The sequence below is a fragment of the Babylonia areolata genome, chromosome 5 (assembly GCF_041734735.1).
Source record: "Babylonia areolata isolate BAREFJ2019XMU chromosome 5, ASM4173473v1, whole genome shotgun sequence".
Classification (NCBI taxonomy): domain Eukaryota; kingdom Metazoa; phylum Mollusca; class Gastropoda; order Neogastropoda; family Buccinidae; genus Babylonia; species Babylonia areolata.
The window spans coordinates 53689996-53702140 of NC_134880.1; the positions used below are offsets into that span (position 1 = coordinate 53689996).

The 12145-nt window shown below is 42.1% G+C and overlaps 1 protein-coding gene across 1 annotated transcript in view; it reads right to left on the minus strand.

Annotated features, from left to right (window-relative positions):
* Positions 1 to 12145, minus strand: part of LOC143282179 (uncharacterized) — a 214240-nt gene that overhangs the window by 11132 nt on the left and 190963 nt on the right. Inside the window, 6 exon segments of the mRNA XM_076587751.1 lie at positions 2039 to 2308; positions 3176 to 3339; positions 5223 to 5370; positions 6651 to 6839; positions 9170 to 9310; positions 11126 to 11230. Of these exon segments, the coding sequence (XP_076443866.1) occupies positions 2039 to 2308; positions 3176 to 3339; positions 5223 to 5370; positions 6651 to 6839; positions 9170 to 9310; positions 11126 to 11230 (1017 nt within the window).

Sequence of the window (12145 nt, forward strand, 5' to 3'; positions counted from 1 at the left end):
GCACATTCACATTCTCAAACACACTCTCACCCCCCAATACACGCACCACTCTCATCCCCAAAACCCCTCTCCATCAAACTCCTCCTACCCCTCACACACACTCTCACATTCAGATGAGACGATAAACCGAGGTCCCATGTGCAGCATGCACTTAGCACATGTAAAAGAACCCATGGCAACAAAAGGGCTGTTCCTGGCAAAATGCTGTAGAAAAATCCACTGCGATAGGAAAAACAAATAAAACTGCACGCAGGAAAAAATACAAAAAAATGGGTGGCGCTGTAGTGTAGCAACACACTCTCCCTGGGGAGAGCAGCCCGAATTTCACACAGAGAAATCTGTTGTGATAAAAAGAAATACAAATACAAATACAAAACTCTCATGCCCAATCACACACACAACCCACATCCCCTCACACATACATACCCCTTCCCAGCCCCTATGCCTCCACCACCCCCACACCCCACACACATGCACTCTCACCCACCACCTGCACACTCTCTCCCATCTCCCACACTCCCTCCCATCCCCACACTCCCTACACCTCCCCCAAACACACACACTCCAACTAGCACACCCCACACACCCCCCTCCCACCTCACCTCCCCTCCCCGCCAAAAAAAATCTCAACTGCACTAAGCAGCAATACCTCATACGAATAAATAATACATAAATGAATAAATAAATAAATAAACAAATAAATAAAACAAATGGATAAATAAGTATATTTAAATAAATAAAACAGATTTTCGAATTAAGACGTCATCCTTCTTAAACCTTTAAAACTCCTTCTACTTGTAGTTCTTTCTCCATCTGCCCTACTTAACATAATAGAAATAAGATGAAATACAACAAAATATTTATGACAAAAAAAAATAGAAAGAAAAGAGAACCCCAACACAACACATCAGTACCTCATCCTTCTTCAACCTTTCAAACTCTTTCTACTTGTAGTTCTCCATCTACCCACTTCATAGAATAACAAGAGAGGCAAGGCCTTCAAGACTCACTTGTGATACACTTTAAAAAAAAAAAAAAATCCAAGCTTTTTATGTATTGAGTATAATTTCAAAATGTAATGTTTAAGATGAGATAGATCAGTTTAAAGCAAATTAAGTCCCCTAGCATTAATTACAGAGTAATTTCCCTTTTTTACTATCTGCACCAAAATGTTTACAAAATATATAAAACTTCCATGCTTAGCAAAAGAAGTTCCTGTCTGAACAAAAAATGACTGCTCTTGTTGTTGTGTCAGAATACCAGATCAAAGTGCCAAGTTTAGAGAATACAAAAAATATAAATATAACAGTAAATGCAGTTTGCATATAATTAGGCTTTTTTTTTCTTTTTTTTTTTTTTTTTTTGGTGCCCATCCCAGAGGTGCAGTATTGTTTTAAACAAGATGACTGGAAAGAACTGAATTTTTCCTATTTTTATGCCTAATTTGGTGTCAACTGACAAAGTATTTGCAGAGAAAATGTCAATGTTAAAGTTTACCACGGACACACACACACACACAGACAACCGAACATAGACTCACTTTGTTTACACAAGTGAGTCAAAAATAAGATTAATAATAAGAACAAATAATTTAACCCCCCTAAAAAACAACAACCAACAGCAACAACAAAAGAAAACCATCAGTACTTCACCCTTCTTCAGCCTCTCTAGCTCCTACTTGAAGCTCTACATCTACCCACTTCATAGAATTAACTCTCTCCATACGAATGGCGAAAGAGACGACGTTAACAGCGTTTCACCCCAGTTACCATCATCAAAATATTGCAAGCGGAAGGCTCTTATACTGAAGAGGTGAATGTTGACAAAGAATACCACAATTTTGACGACGGAAGCTAAAGGTTGGGCCATTCAGACACCCACTGGACATCCGAAGGGTCTGTGTAGAGAAGAAGAGAGGACTGGCCGTACTGCGTGAGTTAAGACAAGATGAATGAATAAGAACAAAAAATTTACCCCACTCCCCCTTCCCCAACAACAAACAAAAAAAACTACAACAAAAAAAGAACACTATCAGTACCTCATCTTTCTTCAGCCTCTCCAGCTCCTTCTGCTGGTAGGTCTCCATCTGCCTGGCCTGGTGGTCTGCATCCTGCTTCAGCTCTTGCTCCTTCTGCAGCAGTTTCTCCTGCCGCCGCTTCTTCAGGCGCTCCTGCAGCCCACTCTGCATGCGAAGGCGGTCTGCCTCCAGCTTGCTGACCAGTGTGTTCGTGTTGTGCTCATGCTGTTTCAGCAGGGCGTCCTGGTCCTCCTGACTCGCCCCGGCGGCCTTCAGCCGTTCCATCTCCTCCTGTCGATGGAGTGATAGATTGAAGGGTAAAGGGTTTCCATAGCTGGATGGGTTAAAAGTTAAAGGCCCCACCGCCTGGAAGATTTAAGTTTAAAGACTTAAAGGTCCCATAGCCTTCATTCACATCCGCTGTGTCAAGGGCTCGGCGTGGGAAGGTAGTGGGTGGAGCTGTTGCTTTTGTTGATGCCGTTTTTGTTTTTTTTCTTTATAATTTTATAATATTCACACAAAAGACAACTTAAACACACACACACACACACACACACACACACACACACACATATATGCAAGATGATGCCAATAAGATTTTTTTTTGTTTTGTTTATCTATTTTGTTGTTCTTTTGTCGTTTTTTCCTGGACTGTTGCTTCCCACATTCACTCATATCTACAAGTATGCCTTTACATGTATGACCATCATTTTGGCAGCCATATTCCAATTTTGGGGGGTCAGTCTCCATAACTCATCAAACACTGCCATGGATTACAAGCTCATTAACGTGTGTATTTGATTTCTGTATACACATGACAGCAATTCAGGATCAAGCAGGTCTGCACCTATGTTGACCTGGAGATTGGGAAAATCTCCAACTTTTACCTGCCAGATAAAACCAGGATTCGAACCCAACAGGACACACACACACACACACACACACAGACACAGGCACACAGGGAATGACAAGGGACAGCACTCACATTCTCTTCCCACCATCTCTCAACAAAACAAATCAAAAAAACAAATAAACACACTTCTTGGTGTAATAATTCATTCTCAGATTTGTTGTCAGTGCAAAAAGGTCAGGCCACAGTCTTCATCTTACAATGAACACACCATTCAAACCAAGATTTAGCCACAGCCATTTGTATACCTTCAGTTTCTTCTTGTTTTCTTCGACCAGTTCCTCTTTCCTCTTGTTGAGGGCTTCAACATTCCTGTCGTGTTTGTCCTTCTCTTTCTTTGTCTCATCCTCAAGCTCTTGAGCGTAAGCAGACATCTCAGCCTCTAGTCGTTTCTCCTCCGACTTCTCAAACTCTGCACAGTGCAGGAACAGAAGCACTCAATCAGACGCTAACACCTGCGGTGCAATTCAAAGAATCTCCTTTGTCCAAAAGTTCTGAGTTCCTTAAAATGCTCACAGTGAAATGAATTAAAAATGTGTTGTTAGAAATGATAAAAGCTTCCAGTTTCTGTTTCAAGGAAAGCATGCAGACTGATCCATTATACACTACACATCTGCTTAACAAAACAAAACAAAAAAAGCTCTAGATGCCTGACATACGCATAAACCCAACATACTGGTCAGGCCTTGATAAGAAAAGAAAAACTCTCTAAGGTCTGATAAGATCCTTTTTTTTTTTTTTTAATAAATAGATAAACATATAAAAGAAAAAGAAAACCACTTTGTTCTGTCAACAAAGAAAAGATCAGAGTCCACAGACACTCTGGAAACATAACATGGCTAATGATCCTGTAGAAATAAGAGGGCAGTGTGAGCCATACAAATGCATTCACACAAATACAAAATTACACATACAATAACATACACACATAGGCAGTTGCAAGCAAGAAAAGATATCAAAACAGATTATGTAATTGATGATTTTACACGTAACAGGCAACTGCCCACATTCCTGTAAACAGCAATATCTAAAAATAACATGCATCAAAGCTGACGGTTTAACATAATTGACAGACAACAACAAACCTTCCAGTAAACAATAATCATGTAAAAATATGAATCATAACTGGATCATTTACATACATTACAGGCAGCTACTGACCTTCCTGTAACACTTTTCTCTGAATGCCATAGCCTGATCAGTTTTGACATTTCTACCATCTTTGCTCTTTTACTGAATGACACCCAAAATTTCTCATAGGTCTTGTCTTTCCTTCAGTTGTCATTTCCATGAATCATAGTCCCTGAAGAAAGACCTATGATCAGAAATGTTGACTCTTCTTATCAAAGTGAGTCTTATATCACAAACCTTTTTTTTTTTTTTAGACAGATTTCCTCCATTTCCTGTAAATAATACACAAAACTATGCACCATAATTGTTGTTTTACCTAAGCATAAACAGACAACTACCAACCTTCCTGTAAACAATATGTAAAAAAAAATTGCCTTGTAACTGGAGATTTGAATATATGTAGTAGGAGGTGTCATATATGATAGACAGTCATGTTCAACTATGACCATCAGAGCAGCAGAGGAGGTAACTGCTGTCCTGACTATCTGAGCTAGAATTTGATTATAGTGGAGAGTGTCTTGCCCAATTTACATCCCCACTCTCTCGGCCAGGAGGGTTTTAGGACAGTCGGCGTTGGGATGGTTCCCAAAGGGCAATTAGCCCCCAAGGTTGCAGTGCTAAGAGCCAGTGCAATTTTGCCTCCTAGTTTGAGAGTCATATTCCTTCACAAAAGACTAATCTGTAAATGATTTCCAACTGCAAAAGAAAAACCATTGATAATACAGCTCTCACTTTGCTGTTGGCCCAAAAAGAGGAGTTTGTATTATACTCCATGTTTGGTGATACATATACTTACCATGTCAAACTGATGCAAACTAGGCCTATCGGTTTGCTCCGCTTGGCCAAATTTCACGCGGCTAACAGTGAAAAGACGTCTCTTCTTGCCCGGTCCGCTCTTAGCCAATCAAACGCCTCTAAAAGCTATAAGCACTGAATCATTCCTTTGGCCAAGGCTCTCCACGCCATCTTGTCAGGTTTTCACTCTGTCTCGTCTTACGCTTTTCTTGGCCATTAAGCGTATTCATTTGGCCTTATTTTGCTGCATGCGGCTTGTCTGTATATTATTCTTACATTCTGTGTACTCGTTTCGACTCAGCCCCCTCGATGTAAACCTATGTCAAGCTGTAATCTGAGTGTCACACAGACAGCAGAAAACTGACGCACCTTCCTGCTCCTTCCTCAGCTGCTGTTCCTTCTCACGACGGTGCTGCTCCAGGTCAGCCTTCACCTTCTCCAGATTCTCCGCCGCTCCTTCAGCTGAGCTCACCCCCGCGTGCTGTGGACTGTACTCTCGGAGAGCTTCAGCAAATTCCTGACACAATGATATGTATGAAAGAGTCATCAAATTCCTGGCTCAATATTATGGTATGTATAAAAGTTCCAAATTCCTGGAAGAATGACATGGTATGTGTGAAAGTGTTCACACATTCCTGACACAATGACAGAGTGTCAGCAAATTCCTGACACAATGACACAGTATGGATTAGAATATAATAGAATATGTCTCTATTACTAAGTGTACCGGGGTCACAAGGAATATTGAAAAAGTATATGTAAAAGTGTTTACAAATTTCTGATGAGATCACATTTTTCACTGACACTGGTTATTTACTGAGTGTTTTTCCTTACAATAGACAGAAAAATAGATATTGATAGATAAGTATAGATATCTGCATTATTTGTCTGTCTATCTATCTATATATCTCCATGCATGCAGAAGATGAAAAGTTTAAGCATTCATATAAACAGAGCCCTTGCAGTGGTATTGTGAACTGTCTGGGTGGGGGAGAGGAGGAGTGGGTGTGTAATGTACTTGATATAAAAATCATTCACAATGAATGATACTCCCAGTAACTTGATTTCAATGTAAAATTACACACTCCATGCATAAGACAAATAAAACAAACAAAAAAAGAAAACAAGTTCATTTGGAAATATATATGTACATACTCTTCCATCCAATGCCCCAACACTCCACTGTTAGCTGAGAATTTTTTTGGCTATTTCTTTTTCCCATACACCTCCCTACCACCTCCCTACGTCCAATCCCTCATTCATTTTCCAAACCCATTGTATAAGTGCGCATGTGTGTGCTAAGATGCATGAATGTGTCTAAATCACCTTGTAGTGAATAGACAATAAACCAGTGAGAAGGAGAAGAAGATATGTATGCAATGACAATGCACTAATGTGGCTATTATGCTAGAAAATATAATTATGTAATCTTTTCATGCGCCTCTGTAGTTCCAGAACTAACTACCCAACAATGCATTCCCACCTGTTGGGGATAAAACCCTTCTTTTATCAGTAGTGGTCTTCCTGCCACAAGGCAATCTGGTGATCCCCTTCACTGCTAGCAAACCTCTCCAAGATTCTACATATGCTAGATTCCTTCCTCCTAGAATGCTCAAATCTGTACTTAAGAAATTAGAGAATATAACTTAAAGAAACAGAACTGAATCTGTGAATGTTATGCGTGAATGACAGCACAAAAAACATAATAGTGTACATAAAACATACATTGCAATGGCATTCCTTCAGAGCCAACGACAGCAAAAAAAAACAACCCATAACGACATACGTAAAACATACCTTGTAATGGCGTTCCTTCAGGGCCAGCTTGTCGCGAGCGAAAGCAACTTCCCAGTCAGCAGCCGCTGTTCTCTGCACTTGCCCTTCGTCTTCCTGGAGGCGCTGGTCAAGGGCAGACAATTCTAACTGCTGTCGGTTCAGCAAGGCAGCCCGACGTTCGGCCATCTCTTCAGGGCTTAGTGCTTGTTTCTGTAATGGTAAATGAGGTAAAGCAGATGTTATATGTAACAACAGACATACTTACACCTGTGCACATGCACGCACACACACATACAAACACATGCATATTATACACAAAGTCACACAAGTTCCCCCACTCTTCCCAGTGCTTGCAAATACACTCTCCACACACACACACACACACACACACACACACACACACACACACACACACAAACATACACACACAAACATACCCATGTCACACACACACACACACATACCCATGCACACACACACACACACACACACAAACATACACACACAAACATACCCATGTCACACACACACACACACACACACACACACACACAAACATACACACACAAACATACCCATGTCACACACACACACACACACACACACACACACACACAAACATACACACACAAACATACCCATGTCACACACACACACACACACACACACACACACACACACACACACACACACACACCTAAGTCATGCAATCCTACACCTCAAAACCAAACCATCTGTTAATTTCAACAACACAAAACCATCAACAAACTAAACAAAAATTAAATAGATTTGAAAACGATCACAGCCAGCCTTGTTTCATACCATTCCCAGTGAACAATATTGCATAACAAAAATAATACTGATTGACATCTACATATAAAATATTACATAAATAATGCAAATAATAATTCTGACTTTCATCCTGTGAGAGAAGACAAACAGTAAATTCAAAAACAAGAACAAAAAACAAACAAACAAAAGAAAAAAACCCAGCCACACAGACCACCTGCTTTACAAAGATCAACCATAGCACAATCTGTTTCTACCTTTACCTGCAAAAGTGTCACTTAGAATGGTTTAGGATAGGCTCTGAAGGCCTGATCAACACGCTGGGTTTGTGCATAAGTCAGATGTGGTGTAGCATATATAGCCGGGTTGGCTACGATCTTCGTTGGGCCAGCTTAGCAGACGACGTTTGTGACTAGCCGAAGGTTACAAAGGAAGTTTGTAAATCGGTCACATGTTATCTCGCTTTACAGGGAACTGTATGATTTTTTCATCAATTTGTTAAATTACAAACACTTCCTTATAGATGAGATTATAGTTTTTATGTTATTGGACTTCAGAAAGATCATACTTTTTAACTGTAATGATATCATTTGGCCAGGTAGCCTAGAACTTTTTTTAAACTAATATTTATGTGAATGAATTTTGGCGCGATCTTCGAAATCCACTCAGTTGAAACATATAAAATACCTTCGTTTTCTATCAATCAATATAGTTGCTGTGGAATTTAGATTGTGCATTAAAATGTAAATGATTAAGCTTTCATCTCGTGTACCGCTTTCCGTGTACACCTAAGTTATAGGCATGCGATGGTACGAAATGTCTGACAGCATTTCGGTCCACATATTCTGACACGTTCTTGAAACTAAAACAGATCAGTGTTGTGGCCATATGGTCAGAGCCCTGGATTCTCACCCAAACTTCCAGAGTATGGCTGCCTAGATGGTGGGGTGAATGACGGGCGCAATAGCCGAGTGGTTAAAGCATTGGACTGTCAATCTGAGGGTCCCGGGTTCGAATCACGGTGACGGCGCCTGGTGGGTAAAGGGTGGAGATTTTTACGATCTCCCAGGTCAACATATGTGCAGACCTGCTAGTGCCTGAACCCCCTTCGTGTGCATATGCAAGCAGAAGATCAAATACGCACGTTAAAGATCCTGTAATCCATGTCAGCGTTCGGTGGGTTATGGAAACAAGAACATACCCAGCATGCACACCCCCGAAAACGGAGTATGGCTGCCTACATGGCGGGGTAAAAACGGTCATACACGTAAAAGCCCACTTGTGTGCATACGAGTGAACGCAGAAGAAGAAGGTGGGGTGAAAAATGTCACACAAGTAAAAGCCCACTTATTCATACGAGTGAACATGGGGGCTGCAGCCCTGAAATGTTTTCTTGTTGTATGCATCGTAGATCTGTTATGTAGCGTACAGATACATGCTGCCGATGACCGTGCAACAAAGCTGAAGAACACATAAGTAACCGTCTTGGTTGTTTATTCTGCCATGCTTGGATACCATAAGACACGTAGGTTATAAAGGGACATTACTTATCTCATAGTCAGGACAACAGTTACCTCCTCTGCTGTTCTGATGGTCACAGTCGAACACGACTGACTATCATACAAACATATACACTTTTCTCAACATTTTATTGGATCCATGTTGAGTCAGAGGTAAAGTAACATCATATTACAAGCCCGTAAATGCAGCAGCAGCAGAAGAAGATGATAAAGGAGAAGCTGAAAGTTTACCTGCAAAGCAGCCAGCTCCTCCTGGTGGCGTTTCAAGAGGTCTGCTCTCTGCTTGTCATAGTCGGCGTGCAGTTTGTTCAGGGCCTCGTCCACCATCATGCGTCGCTTTGCCTGGTAGGCGGCTTCCAAGTCACGCAACTCCTGTGGCAAAAAAACACAGCATTTCTTGAGTTGTGTTGTGCTGTGCTGGGTATTAGTGTATTGTAGTGCATTATAACACGATGTAATGCTATACAATACAGCGCAGTGCAGTCCAGTGTAGTGTAGTGTAGTGCAGTGTAGTGTAGTGTAGTGTAGTGTAGGATAGTGTAGTGCAGTGTAGTACTTTTAGTCACAACAGGCCTCACTGTAGTGTAGTGTAGTGTAGTGTGTAGTTTAGTACTTTTTGTCACAACAGGCTTCAATGTTAACACAATGTGTAGTGTAGTGTAGTGTAGTGTAGTACTTTTTGTCACAACAGGTTTCACTGTTAACACAATGTGTAGTGTAGTGCAGTGTAGTGTAGTGTGGTGTAGTGTAGTGTAGTACAGTGTAATATTTTTGTCACAACAGGCCTTACTGTTAACACAATGCTACATGAACCAAACTTGTACAACAATTTTCCTCATTCCACCCAGGTGTGAATGGGTACCTGACTGGTAGGGGAAGGTTTAAACTGCAGGAGGAGAGGACTGCCCCCCCCCCCCCCCCCCCCCCCCTTCCTGTGCTGAGCACTAGACACAGTGGATATCTTCTTCTTCTTCTTCTGCGTTCGTGGGCTACAATTCCCATGTTCACTCGTATGTACACGAGTGGGCTTTTACATGTATGACCGTTTTTACCCCACTATGTAGGCAAACATACTCCGCTTTCGGGGTTGTGCATGTTGGGTATGTTCTTGTTTCCATAACCCACCGAACGCTGACATGGATTACACGATCTTTAACGTGCGTATTTGATCTTCTGCTTGAGTATACACACAAAGCGGGTTCAGGCACTAGCAGGTCTGCACATATGTTGACCTGGGAGATCGTACAGCTCTCCACCATTTACCCACCAGCTGCCGTCACCGTGATTCGAACTCAGGACCCTCAGAATGAAGTCCAACACTTTAACCACTCGGCTATTGTGCCCGTCAGTGGATATCAATTCACTGTCCAAATGGCCATTAAAGACTATGAGATCTTTCACCTTTTTTTCTTCTTTTTTAAAAATATTTTTTATATAGTTTTGGACTCCATGACAACGAACAGACAGGTACTAAAGCAAATCATTACATGTGCGTGTCTAGCAGCCAGGAAAGCTTGTACCACTCTTTTCCGACATTACCTTGGACTCCATGGCAACGAACAGACAGGTACTTAACTAAGTTGTTACCTGTGAGTGTCTAGCTGCCAGGAAAGCCTGTACCACTCTTTTTCGTCATTACCTTGGACTCCACGGCAACGAACAGACAGGTACTTAACTAAGTTGTTACCTGTGAGTGTCTAGCTGCCAGGAAAGCCTGTACCACTCTTTTTCGTCATTACCTTGGACTCCACGGCAACGAACAGACAGGTACTTAACTAAGTTGTTACCTGTGAGTGTCTAGCTGCCAGGAAAGCCTGTACCACTCTTTTTCGTCATTACCTTGGACTCCACGGCAACGAACAGACAGGTACTTAACTAAGTTGTTACCTGTGAGTGTCTAGCAGCCAGGACAGCCTGTATTATTCTGTATCATCATTATCTTGGGCTCCATGACAACGAACAGACCGGTACTAAACCAGGTGGTTACCTGTGCGTGTCTAGCCGCCAGGACAGCCTGTATTATTCTGTATCATCATTATCTTGGGCTCCATGACAACGAACAGACCGGTACTAAACCAGGTCGTTACCTGTGCGTGTCTAGCCGCCAGGACAGCCTGTATTATTCTGTATCATCATTATCTTGGGCTCCATGACAACGAACAGACCGGTACTAAACCAGGTGGTTACCTGTGCGTGTCTAGCCGCCAGGACAGCCTGTACCACTCTGTCGCTGTCCTCGACTCCGTTCTCTCGGATCCCTTCTTCAATGGCCGCTTTCTCCACCTCCTTGGCCTGCATGGTCACAACACACAGGTGGGCGTCACAGTTCATGGTTCAAAAAGTTCCGGAGTAACTGCCTCAAACTATACCACCCCTCCCTCTCCCCCGTTGATTTTACCCCAGGGTCATTTGTGACTTGTCAACTTCACCCCCCCCCCCCCACACCCCCCCCCCCCAACACCTACAACAGCTGGAAATTACCCCCTTTTTAAGAAACTTATTTCACTGAACTGTTAAATAAGGGAGGGCAGTCATTCTGGGCTGGCCTTTCCTGACAACCCCCCACCCCCACCCTCTCAATTACAAATGAACAGAAGCCAATGTGAGGGAGCTCTACTGTAGTGGTTTTAACTGGGCCGTATTTACACCTGGGGGTCATTGCAAGCCAGCCTGATGACCCCGTATCCTTTACAAGAGGAGGGGTGGGGTAAAAATACAACTAGGGGAGTAAATTCTGACTAGTTTATGGCAGTTCATTCCAGGCTGATAGATTTGACCCCAGAGTAAAAACCAATGGGGGTACAAAAAGGCAGCTACACCGGGATTCACCAACTGGCAAACACTTTAAGAGCAAATCACGTATCTGTGCCTTATATATGCTTCTTATCATGCACATTGACAATCATACAGACAATCTTTCTCCTATAAGTTCATGGGTTCAAGGCAGACATGCATGCATGCACAGATACAGCCACACCCACAGCCCACTGCACGCTTGCACACAAATGCACAACTTCACTCACTAACACACATGCACAGACAGACATGCACACATAAAAACACATTCTTCTGAAACTATCTATTATCAGATCAACATTGTGCTGCACTGACAAAACACAACACACACACACACACACACACACACACACACACACACATGTACACACACACAAGCACACACACACATAAAAAAACTAACAACAACAT